The 16,663-nt window shown below is 42.3% G+C and overlaps 1 protein-coding gene across 1 annotated transcript in view; it reads left to right on the forward strand.

Annotated features, from left to right (window-relative positions):
* The window catches only part of HSD17B12 (hydroxysteroid 17-beta dehydrogenase 12), a 169,383-nt gene extending 153,365 nt beyond the window's left edge, over positions 1-16,018 (forward strand). Inside the window, exons 8-11 of the mRNA XM_059069930.2 lie at positions 1,054-1,135; positions 2,798-2,863; positions 14,574-14,723; positions 14,981-16,018. Of these exons, the coding sequence (XP_058925913.1) occupies positions 1,054-1,135; positions 2,798-2,863; positions 14,574-14,723; positions 14,981-15,085 (403 nt within the window). The 3' untranslated portion in view covers positions 15,086-16,018. The remainder of the gene's footprint in view (positions 1-1,053; positions 1,136-2,797; positions 2,864-14,573; positions 14,724-14,980) is intronic.
* The last annotated feature ends 645 nt before the right edge of the window (positions 16,019-16,663 follow it).

The following is a 16,663-nucleotide window of genomic DNA, read 5'->3' on the forward strand; positions in this document are numbered from 1 at the left end:
AGCTGGCTGTTAATTCTATGTAAAATTCCTAAAACCCTAACTTCACACTTTACACAAGCCATATACGACTGCTGACAACTTGTATATTTTTATAGCATTGCTTTCCTCAAACTAATTTTCACTTATTTGTAGAATGAGTAATTCCTGGTAACGTTCTGACTTTGAACTTTTCATTAGTCGCTAAAAGTTACAGTAGAAATTGAGAAATTGAGCTTTGCCTCTTGGCAAAAGAATATGGTTTGATGAACTATAGAGTCGCGTGATTTTAGAGTCAACTCTGCATTTAGTGCCTGAGAGCAGGACATAACCATTCATTCATGTAAGTACCTATTACATGCTCAGGACCGTGCAGAGTATTTTGAGGAAAAGTGTAAGATAAAGGGCTCTGAGGTCTAGAAGCTTATGGTTTTTTTGAGGGAGAAGAATGTTTATACTCATAGAATGATTATATATGACAGCATGATAGTATGTGGTGATATGCCAAATTAAAGGCGTACAAGGAGTATGAGAGTGGTGTGTTTTTTTTTTTTTTTTGCGGTACGCGAGCCTCTCGCTGTTGTGGCCTCTCCCGTTGCGGAGCACAGGCTCCGGACGCGCAGGCTCAGCGGCCATGGCTCACGGGCCCAGCCGCTCCGCGGCACGTGGGATCTTCCCGGACCGGGGCGCGAACCCGTGTCCCCGGCATTGGCAGGCGGACTCCCAACCACTGCGCCACCAGGGAAGCCCTGAGAGTGTTTTTAAGAGTAAGAATTCTTGGTGCTATGGCCAGAGAAGACCTCAGAGAATAGAAGTCAACTGAAGATGTAATCTGGTCTTGCCCCTGATTACTAAGACTGAGAAATGAGCTAATTGCAAAGAAGAGCTATTTTTAGTTGATTGAGTTATGCCTCGTTCACCGACCAAGCATGTCACGTGCTGATGAAAGGCAAGGAGAGATGTGTGTTAGAAAAACAGCCAGGATATTCTGTTTCAAATAATTAGACATCTAGATCTGTAATTTATAAACAGTTGTATATATGATTTCATTCCGTTTACTTTCATCTTCCTTTTTAGATCTAAAGGGGTGATTCTGAACATCTCCTCTGCCTGTGGCATGTACCCAGTTCCACTGTTGACCATGTACTCTGCAACCAAGGTGAACAATTTTTTAGTAAATTGTGTCAGAATAAGAGTAACGAATACTTTTCAGTCTGAGAAATGGGGATGGAACTTTCCTGAAGGTCTAGCCTTAGCAGTTTTCACATGGACTGAGAAGAAAAGGAAAATAGCCACCACTAGTTTCAGAGGAGCCAGAGCTGGAGACACACTGACTGGTGTCAACTTTACAAGTGAGGCACCAAGATCTCAGATCTGCAGATGCTTTTTTTCCTCTCCGTAGTTTACTGGTCTTAAAATTGGTGTTTGTACTTCCCAGCAGGGAGCTGGTCTGGGCCAGTTAGCTCAGCTGATCAGAACGGGACATAAACGAGCCTGAGAATGGGGACTTGATGCACGAATGACTCAGCGCACAGCTTAGGTGCCGAGTCCGCAGGGCTTAGAAGGATTGCAGCTAGTCAGCGCAGAGATACACAGCGTGCACAGGACAGATGGGGAGAGTGTGAGTTTTTGCCGTGCTATTCAAAGTTCACAGATACTTATTGCCACTTCTGGAGCGAGACAAGAATTTTCCAGACCTCTCTGTAAGATGCCATAATTTTATAGCACATCACCAGTCACCTCTTCATGTTACTACTAGGGCAGCAAGTTAGAATGCGTTTTGTACTGCCTGCGGGTCAACAGCATCGTTTTTAAATATGTTGTTGAAGCATAGGATACACCTCTGAAATAAAAATGACCATTGGGACGCTGAAATTAAACAAGCTTTTAGGGGGAATGAACAAAGTAAAATGCACAATGAGAACTTGCAATCTGACAGGAAAGGAAAAGAGCAAAACGCCTGCCCTCTTTTTCACTTGGTTCTTTGTCCCCTGGAAAAACTTAAAGTGACTACGTACGGTATTTTGAGAAAGCCTGGCTCCACCCCCTACCCCACCCCCCCCGCCCCAGCCCTGCAATCTGCTTGCTTTCTGTATATCTGAAACATGCAGTAGGCATGTTTAAAGTGAACACCACGTTTCTTGAAGCGACTGGTGAACTTCAACTTCTCGCCTGTTCTGCTCCACGGACACAAGACTGTCACAAATTAGGACCTAGTAGGTCATCATTGATACTTTGCATTTCAGGCCTGAGGTTGAGTCCCCACCTTTGTAAAAAATGGCACATTATATTTTTTACAAATAGATTTTAAAGTTGTTCTGTTGGAAGATGGGTTGTGACGTTCGCCTCTGCACTTCTTGGATCTTTGCCGTCCCAAAGGACCAAGAGGACGCTCGCTCTTTTCTGCTCTTTACTGACAACAAAATCCCCGTAGAACAGACTTGAACAGAATTCATACTGTGTTTCTGTTTGAATGGCAAGTGGGGAGGAGGAACGCATCCTTTGTTATATAATAAGACGTTTCTTCTCGGAAAGTCATTTTCTGAAAAAAGAAAAGATAAGAAGAGCCTTTTCCAGTTAAATCAGAATTTGATCTGGATATTATATTTGGTAAGAGAATACTTAATTTAGTAGCAGATAAAGAAAACTTGAGGTTTTGAAGGTTTTTTTTTTTTTAAGGTCTCTTCTGCATTTGAAACGAAAAGAATGATTAGAAACTATAGTGTTAAATGGTTAGTTGATTATTTTTGTTTCCATGGTTACAGATCAGGCAGATTGATGTAATATGTGTGTTTGTGTTCTCACTCCCACTCCCTCCCAGGCTTTTGTAGATTTCTTCTCTAGGTGCCTCCATGAGGAATATAAGAGCAAGGGCATCTTTGTGCAGGTGAGTGGAGTTTGTTTCCGTTAAGTATCCCTGTTTTTGTGTGGTTTCCACAGCAACTGTTGCTGTCTTGGCAACGAAAGAAAAATCACATTCCTAAGTAAGTGAATGTGACGTTAGCACACCATTAAAGACATGGTTTCTTTTCCTTTATGCACTTAAGTCTAGATTTTAAACAAAAATTATTTCCTAGAATTTTTAAGTGGTAAGACCTAAAGTAGAGCTATGCAGCATAAAAAGTTGGTGCATAATAATTGTAAGTTCCTATGATCTTATTTGGAGAGAATTAGACTGTCAGTATCTCTCAGCTGCCAGGTATGCAAGGGGTGCCGTGACTGTTGCAAAGCCTCTGTAGAAAAATCACAAGAGAGGACAGAGCTGAATAAAACTGAGTTTTACTAGCACGAGGATGGCTGCATACAACAGGATGATATAGGTGTGGTAGTGATCTTTTACTTTTTTTGAATTGTGGTAAAATATACATAACCAAAAACACCGTTTGAATCACTTTTACGTACGCAGTTCAGTGGCATTAAGTGCATTGACGTTGTTGTGCGCCCATTACTGCTTACATCTCCAGGACTGTTTTTTTTTTTTTTTTTTTGCGGTACGCGGGCCTCTCACCGCTGCGGCCTCTCCCGTTGCGGAGCACAGGCTCCGGACGCGCAGGCGCAGCAGCCACGGCTCACGGGCCCAGCCGCTCCGCGGCACGTGGGATCTTCCCGGACCGGGGCACGAACCTGCGTCTCCTGCATCGGCAGGCGGACTCTCAACCACTGCGCCACCAGGGAAGCCCCTCCAGGACTTTTTTCATCCTCCAAAACTGAAACTCTGTATTCATTAAACAATGACTTTCCATTTCCCCTCCCCCCAGCCCCTGACAACCACCATTCTACTTTCTGTCTCTGAATTTGACCACACTAGGTACTTCATGTGAGTGGAATCCTACAGTATCTGTCTTTTTGTGACGGGCTTATTTCATTTAGCATAATGTCTTCAAGCTTCATGCATGTTATAGGCTGTGTCGGGATTTCCTTCGTAATTCCGTTGTGTGTATATACCACATTGTGTTTATGCATTCACCTGGCCATGGACATTTGGCAGGCTTCTACCACTTGGCTGCTATGAATGATGCTGCTGTGAACATGGGTGTACACCTATCTTTTTGAGACCCTGCTTTCAATTCTTTTGGATATGTGCCCAGAAATGGAATTGCTGGATCACATGATAATTCATCTTGTTTGTTTTGAAGAAGCGCCTTACTGTTTTCCATAGTAGCTGCCCTATTTTACGTTCCTCGCAGCAATGCCTCAGGGTTCCAGTTTCTTCACATCCTCAGCAGTACTCGTTATTTTCTTTTTGTTTGTGTTTAATAGTAGCCATCGTTATGAGTGTGAAGTGATTTCACATTGTGGTTTTGATTTGGATTTGCATTTCCTCAATGATTAGTGAGGTTGAGCATCTTTTCAAGTGTTTACTGGCCATTTGGCTGTCTTCTTTGGAGAAAGGTCTAGTGAAGTTCTTTGCCCATTTTTCATTGGGTTGCTTGCTTTTTAGTTTTGAATTGTAGGAGTTCTTGATATAGTCTAGATATTAACCCTTTGTTAGGTATATGATTTGCAAATATTTTCTCCCTCTCCGTGGGTTACCTTCTCACTCTATGGATAGTGTCCTTTGATGCTCACAAGTTTTAAATTTTGATGTAGTACAATTTATCTATTTTTTGTTGTTGTTGCCTGTGCTTTTGGTGTCATATCCAAGAAATCATTGCCAAATCAAATGTCATGAGGCTTTTCCCCTGTTTTTAAAAAAAATTTGTTGACGTATAGTTGATTTTCCCCCCATGTTTTCTTTCAAGAGTTTTATCGTTTTAGCTCTTACATTTAGGCCTTTGATCCATTTTGACTTGATTTTTATAGAGACCTTTGATTTTATAATGTAGCTAACAGATACAATGCTGTGAAACTACAGTACAAAATGTAAGAGGAAGAAAATGTAAAGGTTTTTATGGGTGCCAGTCTCAAATCAGCTATTGCTCAACACAAAGAAATAGTGGTTCACAGTCTTTCCATGGTTAGGCACATTTTTAACAATGTCTTGGGAGAGGTTGCAGTTCTTACCCCTCTCCTGCTCCTGTCCACGACCTGCCCCCACCTCTTCACACATCCAGTGTTCATCATGGCTTTTAATTCTGTGAGCCTAGTATTTTCCTTTCGGCACCCTGAAGCCTCAGATGGTCAATCATCATAATAACAGGTCATATTTGAGGGGACACTTTTCAGGAACAGTGCTAAGCACTTCACATGTACCCACGTATTTCATTGCGTCTCATAGTGAGATCTTACAGGAGGGTGTCGGTCCTCACCATAAGCCACTGGCTCGCGTTGAACTGGACTCCAGTCCAGGTCTGTGTGGCACCAAAGCCTTTGTTCTTAACCACCGGCCTACTTGCTCCAGGCCTTCAGGACAGCACTGAAGACTTACTGGATCCACCTGCTTAGGCAGCCTCGAGCCAGAAGGTGCTGGGCTGCTTAGTTCCACTTCCTCTCTTATATCTTTAGGGTGAATGTTTCCTCGTCTTCCAGGGTCAGTTTAGAGACTGCTTCCCCTCAATCCTTACCCGAGGGCTCCCCCAAGGGGATCCTTCGATGTCATAGCCCTTTGGTGTCATTCCGATTTGCAGCTCCACGTAAGTCATAGGGTGCCCTGGGGAGGACAGGGTTTTCGAGAATCTTGAATATTGTATATGGAGCTGTACCATCCGCTCCCTTTTCCCCCTTCCTGGACACCAGTCACTGTAATGCTCATAGTTTGGACCCGCTACGTAGAACGTGTTGTATTTTGCTAACAGGAAATCAGTGAAGCACTCGGGGGAGGTCGGGCATCACGTGCCACACGGCGTTGTGCCATCTTCTCATTCTGATGAATCTATTACATTCACGCCATTAACGTAACCATTTTTAAACACTGCTGAGAGCAAGCAGCGATCTTAAAGGTCCATTGGTGGGCGACCTAGAGTCAGTGTGGCCAGAAGCAGCCAGTGTCTCAGTGACAAAGGGGCTCTTAGGCCTTGTGAGCACAGATGAGCAACTTCTCAAATTCCGTGAACAGACAGGACTGTTTCGTCTTTCACTTGCAGGTCTGGTTTCCCTCAAAGATCTTTTCTGCATATGGTCTGCCTCTTGATCTGCTGTGACTAACAGCTACTACAAAAGCACATTAGCATTTGTTTTCTGAAATATTTTACTCTGACAGATTTTCTTTTTTTCCTAATAATGAATTACAAATGATGTAATTTCATTGATCATTCTCTTCCTTCATAGGGATTCATTCATGGCTTAAACTTACAATGAAGTTGGTGAAAAAACAAAAACTGAAATGTTTGTGAGGAAAAGTACAGTTGTTATTTCCGTGTGAACACATCAAAACTCTGAAGTCGAAGAGAATCTCATATTAATTCTGACCAAAGGGATTAAAAGAAAAAAAAATCTGGTCTAAATGAAGCTCAGTTAAAAAATTATTGGTTTTTCTCTGGTGGTATGTTGTTTCTGCACGTTTTTTTGGACTAGGAGTATTTATCAGCCGATTTTCCCTTCCACTCCATCCCACATACTGTTTCCTGGGTGATCTTATTAAAAGCAAGTCAGATGGCATTGCTTTCCTTCAGTGTCCTCCAGGGTCCACCCCGTCACGTTGAGGATTGAATTCAGACCCCACGAGGCCGTTGCCTCTTGCCATTCCACCACGCCACCCTACGTTCCGGCCAGAGCGGACACTGTAGCATCCAATGCATGCTCTGTCCTCTGCGGTGCCCCTGACTGGCTCCTCTGCTGGCGCGCCTTTGCCCCCCACTCCTCTGCAAGTCTCCTCTCCACATCTCCTCCCTGCCCCATTCACACCGGAGCCTGTAGCCCCTGCCCGTCTTTCAGGGCTTCAGCCTCATTTCACCTGCCCTGGGAAACCTTATCTTGACCGCTGGGCACTTGTGGTTACACCTTCCCTTCTGCTCTCTTATTCCTTATTACACATACCTCTGCCTGATACTCTCTGGCCCAGGACTCCCCCAACTCCGGTGTATTCTTGAGAACAGACTTTGTATCGTATTTGTCTCTGTGTTGCTAATGGCACATGTAATGCGGGTAACACCAGAGACCTGCCATTTGCTGGCCTCACAGAGAACCCTGGGTACGCATGGCCATGCTTGGTGGTACACAGTCCTCTGTTTTTAAGGCCTTTTGAGCTTCTTCTGTTGCCCCCATATGCCTCTGGTCTTGAATTTTCAAACTCTCTTGTATCTAGAGGGTTTCCAAGCTAATGCTATGATGCCAAAATTCAGTTTCTTCTAATCTTTGGAAGGCAAGTGCTCTTTTTAGGTCTACCTCCATATGAAGATACAAGATTGCTCTTTTGGGAGAGGAGAAGAGTATGGTTTTCAAATCCCAGCTCGTTTTTATATTAATTCCTTGTTACTATTTTTTTCTTTGCTTTTTTCTCTCCCCATGTTTCCCTCAACTTCTTTCCTGTAATTTTGTAAGAGCATTTAAAATTTTCTTCATGAATTCAGATTTGCTAATATATAAGCATTTCCTGGAAACACAAATAAATAGTAGTAACAACATGTGATATAAATGTCCTAGAGGTGAATTTTGACTCTGTCGATGTTTGAATAGAGGATAAGAAGTACATTCTTGTAAATCTCATGGGAAGTGTGCTCTCTTGGTGAGAACGATCTGTTCTCATTCTTACCCTATAACTAAAACCCAGTCAAAATTATGCCTCTTTCAAAGGGCCAAATCCAAAGTGCTCTGACTGGCTAGTTGGTGGGCCCCAGTACTGGGCTCTGTCTCTTAATACTAAGCAAGTAAGAAATAGCTGAAACTAAGATGACGTCCTAAAACTATACTCCTTGAACTCTTATTCTGTAAAACTTTCACAGGCCGCCTTGTTTTTTTAAAACTTTTTATTTGGAAATAATTTCAAATCTATAGAAAGCTTGTAAAAATAAGAATAGTACAAAGAACACCCCAATACTCTTTACGCAGATTCACTTATTGTTAACATTTTACTCCATTTGTTTTATCATTGGGAAGTGAGTTGCATGTATCATGTTTCTTTACCTCCAAATCCTTTGGTGTGTATTTCCAAAGAATAAGGATATCCTTATAAGTAATCACAATATAGTTACCAACTTTAGAATTAACATTGATGTAGTATTTTCATTTAACCTACCATCTGTATTCTAATTTCTGACCTCATAGTATTCTTTTTCTTTTTTTTTTTTGGCCACACTGCACGTATTGTGGAATCTCAGTTCCCTGACCAGGGATTGAACCTGGGCCACAGCAGTGAAAGCCCAGAATCCTAACCACTAGCCCACCAGCGAACTCCCTCTCATAGTATTCTTTATAGCATTTTTTACCCTCCTGTAAAAAATTCAGTCTAGGACCAGGTATTATATAGTTTTCCTGTCTCTTTAGTTTCCTTTAATCTGGAATACATCCGTAGCCTTTCTTTGTCTTTTATGACATTAACATTTTTGAAGAGGACAGTACTCCTCTGCTCTTTTTTATTTTATTTATTTATTTATTTTTTTTTTGCGGTACGCGGGCCTCTCACTGCCGTGGCCTCTCCCGTTGCGGAGCACAGGCTCCGGACGCGCAGGCTCAGCGGCCATGGCTCACGGGCCCAGCCGCTCCGCGGCACGTGGGATCCTCCCGGACCGGGGCACGAACCCGCGTCCCCCGCATCGGCAGGCGGATTCTCAACCACTGCGCCACCAGGGAAGCCCCGAGTTGGTGGTTTTGTTAATTCGGTTAAAAATGTAGTTTTTAGTCAGAATAAATTTAGAAAACAAATCGGACAAATTGAGATGAGGGAGCAAACAAAATTCCAGTTTATTTTGTTAATGAAAGAAGATATTCCTCGTTTGTATTCTGTTAAAACATTTTATCGCTTAGAGTGATCATACAGATCTACTGGGCTCCAAAGAGCTAGAAAGCTAAACACAGAAAAATTCGCATCGGGGCTGAAAACATAAGTCCTCATCCATCTTTCTTGTTAATTGCCAATGACAATAAAAGAAGGTAATGGCGTGTGTCTTTAGTGCAAATGGCGTCTAAATACAGAGAACTGTAAAGCAACAGAAAGATTCTCACAGGAAATATTCCTATCTAGTCAACTGCACCAACTTTGAGAAATGGCTGAAGAGTAGTAAACTTAGTCCTGTTGGGGCCATTGGACCCAGACCGCTTCCAACTGTAGGTGAATCTCCTCCTTTTTGTCAGTGATAATGGCTTTCTTCCTTGGCCTCTTAGAGCAGTGTTATACCACAAGAACTAAAAACCTAAGACGTCCTTTAGTCCTTCAGACCACATTAAATCTGTGTCCAGAACAGACTCAGATTTCCAGGTGGTTACCACAGTCATTTCCTATAGAAAATGATGTTCTTACCCCTCTTACAGGATATAAAAACTCAGCCAAGTTTTTCTTTCTAAATCCATTCTGAAAATTATAAATGTTAGGAAACTTAGAAAAGAATTCTAATACATACCAGAGTTTAAATCTCACACTCTTTAACCGACAATTTTTTTTTTCAATCCTCATAATACTAGAATAGGGGAGATGCTATATCCCCCCAAGGAAGAAAATAAAGCTCAGTATTTTGTTCAAGATCTCATGACTACTAAGTGGTCAAGTGGAATTTGAATCCAAGTCTGTCTGATTTCAAAGCTGAAGTTTTCTCCCCCCCCCGCCCCGTATCCAGCTTATTCTTTCTCTTACACCATAAATTCAGTCCATCGGGAAACCTCACTGACTTTAGTTGACCCTTTAAACACATCCACTGTCTGACCACTTCTCATGACTGCCACCGTGATCTCTTGCCCTGGACCCTTTGCAGCATCTTCCTTGTGTGGCCTCCCTACTCCCACCCCTGCTTATAGCCTCCCCCCACCCCCCCAGTCTGTGATCTCTTTAAAGCATAATCCAGGTCATTTTACTCCTGCTGAAAATTCTCCTGTGGCTTTTCATCTCTTTCAGAGTAAAACCAAGAGTTCTTGTGACCTACCATGTTCTGACTGCAGATGTTCCACATTATCGTGTGCCCCCCACCACCACCCTGCTATTTCTCTAGCCTCCTTGCAGTCCTCAAACCCTCTGAGCACACTCACACCTCAGGCCCTTTGCACTTGCTCTTCTTTCAGTCTAAGGCTCTCTATCCAGGTATCTTTTTGGCTTACTCTCTCCCTTCATTGAGATCTTTGCTTGTACGTGACCATATCACATACATGTCACCGTTATCCCAGAGGCCTTTCTCGATCACCTGCAGGAACAGCCTCCATCCCCTCCACCCTTTACTCAGGTTTATTTTTCTTCTTCCTTTTTATCATCACCTGCCCATATTGTAGACATTCTTTTAACCATTTGTTTGTAGGCTGTGTGCACCAGCCCCCCACTTCCCCCACTAAAACGTAAGCTCAGTAAGATCAGGGACTTTGTTCATAACTGCATTCCGAGTGCCTAAAAGAGTGTTCTAGTAGGCGCTCAGGAAATACTTGTTAAACACATGCCGTTTTGTGAGATAACTGTTTTCCCTTTTGTCCTTTGAATGTTAACATACGGATCCCACATCGTTGGAGGTAGGTCATTTGTAAGATAATCAGCCAGCCAGTGTTGATCAAGGAGTTTTTTGTGTAGAGCACAACATTTTAACTCCTTCCTCTTGAGCTTAGGTGCTAAGGTTTATAACTAATGTTACTGTGGGGCCTTTGCTCGTGGCCGTGTTATCAGGGATCTCTGTTGCATCAGAGTGATTCCTTTCTCCTCACATTTTCTAGTAAGGCCAAGGGTTTCTACCAATGAGATAGTCAAGGGCCCTTTTGTGGAGATGCTCATCTTGTGGTCTGCAAGTGAAATAATACAAACTCCAAAACTAGGCTCTATGCCTACAGTTTCAGATCCTGAAATGGAGGATGAATACACAGACTTCAGGAGAAGAGATTCCCTGCAGTGCCTCGTAGGAGCCTCAGCCTCTGCCTTAAGAACATGCGCCGACTTCACTGGTGAACTTAGCACTCATAGAAGGCAGGTTAGACCCCGTCCTGAGAATATTCCATGTTGTGTAAACAGACCGGAGCCTGGCATCTCTGGACCCGTGTTTCCCAAAGCACGGGTGTGAGTTGTCCTGGTCATTTTTAGATCTGAGAAGAGGCATATTTGTTAGTGCACAGATGACAGCGTGAAAGATGTGCCACTACATATGAAGTTAGAAGGTTCCGTGTTTGATTCTTGAATATCTGCCCTGCTGCCCCGGGCATCCATCTTTCTCTTGTTCGGTGACATTCAGTTGTAATAACCTTCTTGTTCCTGAATCGAGGCCCCCTAAACTGTTCCCTAAAGACCAGATACCTCAGCAAGCTACTCAGTGGGTGAGCAAAAAAGACACCAAGTTTGTTTCCAGGGATTTTTTCAATAGGCTGAGCAAGGACAAAAAAAGCTTTGCTTTATGGGCTGGTTAATTACTTTCAGTTTGGGATTCTAAGTGCAAAGACCAGGGCACTTGCCTGCATGGGTAGCTGTCAAGGTTCACGCTGTTTCCCAGCTGGCAGTATTTATAATGGCAAATTGTTGAGCATCAGAAACTTTAAAAAATTTGTTCTGCCCAAAATACTCCCTACGAAAGTATGGGTATCTTCTTGACCTGTTCACTGTAATGTTTCCCTGCGTAGACCGGAAAAGTGGATTAATTATCATTTATTGGGTTTTTGTTTAACTGTTTAAGGATGTACCTAGATGACATTTTGACATACAAGATAAAGATATTTCTTTTAAAAGCAAAAGATGTTTCTTTACTTTTACATAACTTGAAATTCTCCTTCTTTTAAAATTCTGAGTAAGACCTGTAAGTTTGCCTTTGTTTAGATAGATAACCTTGCTTAAGCTCTAGAATATCTAAAATTGTGGTTTAAACTCTCATGCTACATTGTCAGCTTCCTCGTGTCATTAATTTTCTGGGCAGCAGCAGTAGAAAGGGACCCCGGTGCTATACTCAGCGCTGTCCGTAATGACGTGTTCTGTTGCTGATTCATGCGGTAGATCTTCTTAGCACTCCTACCACATGCTAGGCAATGGCAGTGGCCAAGCATTGGCAGTATATTGGTGAATAAGACTGTGCCGTCACAGAGCTTCTGCTCTAGAAATCGATGCTGTCGGTGACTGGATTTCGTTTTCTGTACCGTTTAGCCTTCCTCCTGCCAGTGCTTCACACATTTCCACTGTTTGAACCGTGCTGGGTGAACTACTGCAGCTCCATGAGAGCATCCTGCTCTGTCTCCTTTTCTTTGCCCCTGCCGTTCCCATTACAAAATGTTCTTCCCTTATGTGTTTACCTGGCAAATTCCTCCACATTATTAAGACTTAGCTCAAAAGTTATTTCATCTCTGAATCCTTTCCATCCTCTGCTAGGCCATGTTAACTGCTCTGATTTTAAACCACTGTAGAAATAAATACCCTTCCCAGAATAGAATGTACATGCATCTGTTGTCCCCACCTCAAGAGCCGGGACCTTCTCTAGACTAGCTGGATGGTTTAGCCGGAGGGTGCGTTTGTTAACTCGTGGCACCATCAAGTGGTTCAGCCAAGCAGTGCGACTTCCTCCTCCTGCAAAATCAGAACAGTCCGGTTGATGCCACACAGAGAGGGAGGGGGGATTAGAACACCCAGTTATGTAATTGGAATGTATAATGAGTGGACCACCTTTATGTCGAGACGCTCAATACTGTACAGTACTCTTGGCAGGCTTGTGATCAACATGTGGGAAAGTTTTTGGTTTTTTGGGGGTTTTTTTACTCTTTATTTTTTTTGTAGCCAGGAAACCTGGGTCGTAGAGGTGTGGTGGGGTTTGCTTGTGGCCCTTCGCTGCTGGAGTCAGAGTACATGCGTATACACTCTCTTTGCTTTGTTTGCGGCTCAGCTTGACAGACTTTTCTTTCCCTACCCATTGGCAGAGCCTCGTGAGCTCTGCATTTCATACTGTGTGTTAGTCTGGGATCTCTTTTGTTTGTGCTCTCATATACTGGATCCTTGCAGCGACGTGGGTTTAAAAATAAAGACCTTGGGCTTCCCCGGTGGCGCAGTGGTTGAGAATCCGCCTGCCGATGCAGGGGACGCGGGTTTGTGCCCCGGTCCGGGAAGATCCCACGTGCCGCGGAGTGGCTGGGCCCGTGAGCCATGGCCGCTGCGCCTGCGCGTCCGGAGCCTCTGCCCCGCAACGGGAGAGGCCACAACAGTGAGAGGCCTGTGTACCACCAAAAAAAAAAAAAAAGAATAAAAATAAAAACCTGCTTAACAAAAAAAAAAATTGCTTTTTAAGTGAGGAATAAGTGTAGAGTAATAATTCCAATACACAAATTCTCAAAAACCAAAAGTCACCTAATCAAAGTTGGCCCAGGTATTGAAGTACTTTGGGGAAGTTAGTTTACTTAGTGTGGGTTTGTGGCTGCAGGGACTAAGAAGGAGAAAGTTGGAGAGTAACAGTGGTTAGGCCCTTGGGTTCATGGTTCTAACAAGGTGGGCTGAAGTTTCAGCTCACCTGTTAAGGAGGGGGACTCGTACTTGGGAATGGGAAAAATGCAAAATAAAACAAAAGAGATATGGGAACTCCCCAGCTCTTGGCAGGAAGAAAATGTATAGTTTGGAGTACATCTCAATTTTATTTTTGCCTTTAGTAATGAAGTTTTTGATTTTGACCACCATGTGTTGAAACAGATCCTCTTCCTTAATAGAAGTTTCATTGTAATTTATACCCTTTCCTTTCATACATGTCAGATAAACAGAATACATTCACTCCTTGGTGTACAACCATGCCCAGGTAATTTCAAACTATAGAAGGAACCGCTTGTGTCATGACTCAGGAGTCGTTTTAATAGGGTTTCTTTGCATTCTGTGTTGAAGCATATCCAAAATATAGCAAAAGCATAAGAGAGAAAGAAACAGCTCCCTTAACCTAAAAGGCAATGTCCAGCCTCGTCATCCGACACCACGTCTGTCAAGTGTCTGTCAGTTACCCAAGCCGTTTCCATACCGTTATCCCGTCTCCCCCGCAACAAAGAAAAAAAAAATTGGTGGTCCTATCTTATCAATAGCAAAGTTTATAAAACTCAGAAGCAGAATGTTAAGAAACTAGGGAAGAAAAGTGGTAGCCCAGAGCTGAGACCATGAAATGTTTATTTTAGAGGGACCAAAACTGATAGAACAAGCGTAATAACCATAAAGTATGGAGGAAAGTATTATTATCTCTTTAGGGGCATAAAATGTCAAAAATCTCCTGTGTGGTGGTTCTGTAACTATATTGTTTAGTCAGAGTAGAAAGCATCCAGCCCCAAATCTCTGCTCTCTAGATTTGTTTAATGCCTTCTTTTTAAAGACTCAAAAAGGTATGTTTCTGCTTATTTTTAATACTTTCTCTAGTCTCAAACTCTGTTGTATTGACAGATTGGTTTTTTACAACTTGTTTTATGCTATCCTTTGTTCTATCAATGTAGCTTTTAGATAGCTGCTTCTCTTTCTTCTCTCTCTCCAAAGATCCAAACTTTAGATTTTTTCAGAATGTTTCTGCCACTGAGAGCAATCAAGCATCAGTGTGAATTGAGTTTGTGGCCTTCCTAATCAGTGGCGTGGTTTTCTTTTTTCTTGGCGGCGGGTGTTGCCATTCTAGAGTGTCCTGCCCTACTTTGTAGCTACGAAACTGGCTAAAATTCGAACGCCAACTTTGGATAAGCCCTCTTCAGAGACGTTTGTGAAGTCTGCCATTAAAACCGTGGGCGTGCAGTCCCGAACCAACGGATACCTGATCCATTCTCTTATGGTATGTAGATTTTTAAGTTCCAAATCAGTACTCTGGTTGGGGGTTTTCTTTCCCATCGAGTCACAGAATAGTATGTGGTATATTAGCATATATACATTGTCTAGACTTACTAGCAAGGCATCTGTTTTCAACTGTACACCCAAGAACTCTAAAATCTACCTATAAATCAAACAACAATATAGTAAAACATAAGATCATGTTTCACATGAGTTCAAATTGTAAGCCTTAATTGCATATCTCCCCATTTCTTTCCCTAGGCCTCAGTAATTTCAAGCCTGCCTTCCTGGTTGTATTTTAAAGTGACCATGAATTTAGGCAACTCCGCCCGGGCTCGCTATCTGAAGAAAATTAAGAAGAACTAAGCATTGGTAACTGTGTTGAGTAACTTGATCAGATGTTCCAGCCTAGGCATGTTTGCCGCAAGGCACCCACCATCTCCAAATCGTCAGCTGTCATGTTAATTAACAGTTACTGATAAAGATAAATGTCATAATTGAGAGGAAAGCAGAGTTGCTTTCAGGAGTTCCTGACATATTATTTGGATGCTGCCAGGGGTTATTTTGAAATGTAACATAAATGCCCCTATCAAATAGATACAGAATGCACATTAGCAAGAGCTGCTTACTAGGAAGGAACACAATTATAACAAATCCTTGAATGATAGAGTTAGATGTAAGGCTTAAGAGTTTCATCTGGTCCAGAGTGCCAGTGATGATTATGCTTGTATTTTCTCTGAAACATACTTTAAAAAGTAATGGCCAGCTATCCCTTTTGTATTTAACACTTTGAGGGAGTGGGGATTAATTGATTTACTTATGGGAGGACACACTGCAATTTGCATAGCACTCTGTAAGCTTTTCTGAAAGGATGTCCTGGCTTGTACATTTATATGGACTTTCCCTTTCTCAAGGGTAGCTAGTGACATAAAAATAATGATGAAATACAGAGTTATTTTTGACACATGCCCACTAAAATATGCTTTCCTCTAATACGTATGCCTTCTCAGTTTAAATGTATGTAAATGCCAAATGCTATATGGTATGATTTATAAAGGTAAACGGGCCAAGATGTACATTGCTGGGCAGCCCCTTCAGTGCCACTGAAACCCTGACCCAGCAAGGTGGCCTGCTTGGACCCCAGCTTCTTTGTTTCTGCGCTGCACCAACACCGCTCACATACGCGACACCAGGCTACTCCTAGAACAATGATGATATTAGAGTAGTGGCATTATACTTTTAATAGGCACCCTATAGATATTGATACAATTAGTTTTAATAAAAGATGTTATAACCATGGTGTTGACTGAAAATATATTCCTTTGGTGCTTGAAATTAAGCCCCCTTTTGCACTGGTTTAATATAAATGAAGACTTACTTTTATTCTGCTACATAACTTGTTTGGGGAACTTGCTAAGAATTTAATTCAATGTTGTGAAACATGCAACACAGAAGGTAGGTCTTTACCTAGGCTGTGGTTCCCAGGCTCTGAGATTTAAGCACCAGGAAATCTGCAGGTAAATAAATAAAATTTTTAATTGGGGTATTTCAGTGTTTCTAGCTTTTAAACTTGCCAGCTAAGGACATAAAACAAAAACAGAGAAACCCAAATTACCGTCTGCTATTGGCATTATTATATAAAAGAAAAGACATTTTAGCATCCCCAATATAGGAAGAACATAATTTCAGAATAAAGAATAGTCATTTAAATTGAATAAATTTAGCTTTACGAAAAACACATCGCCTATCTTTCTCTCTCATTTTGTTGTAGAAATGGTGAAATCACAGTGACCTGGGCAATATATTATTTGCTTTCACACATTTGTTGGTTAATTGTTGTGGTGGTGGTTTTTGCTGGACAGTTGGTAGAGAGGGGGAGGGATTGGTCTGCAAGTATACAAAATACTTCGCCTCTTATCCCGTCTAGAAAATAGTTGTAATCTG

The sequence above is a fragment of the Kogia breviceps genome, chromosome 7 (genome assembly GCF_026419965.1).
Source record: "Kogia breviceps isolate mKogBre1 chromosome 7, mKogBre1 haplotype 1, whole genome shotgun sequence".
Lineage (NCBI taxonomy): Eukaryota > Metazoa > Chordata > Mammalia > Artiodactyla > Physeteridae > Kogia > Kogia breviceps.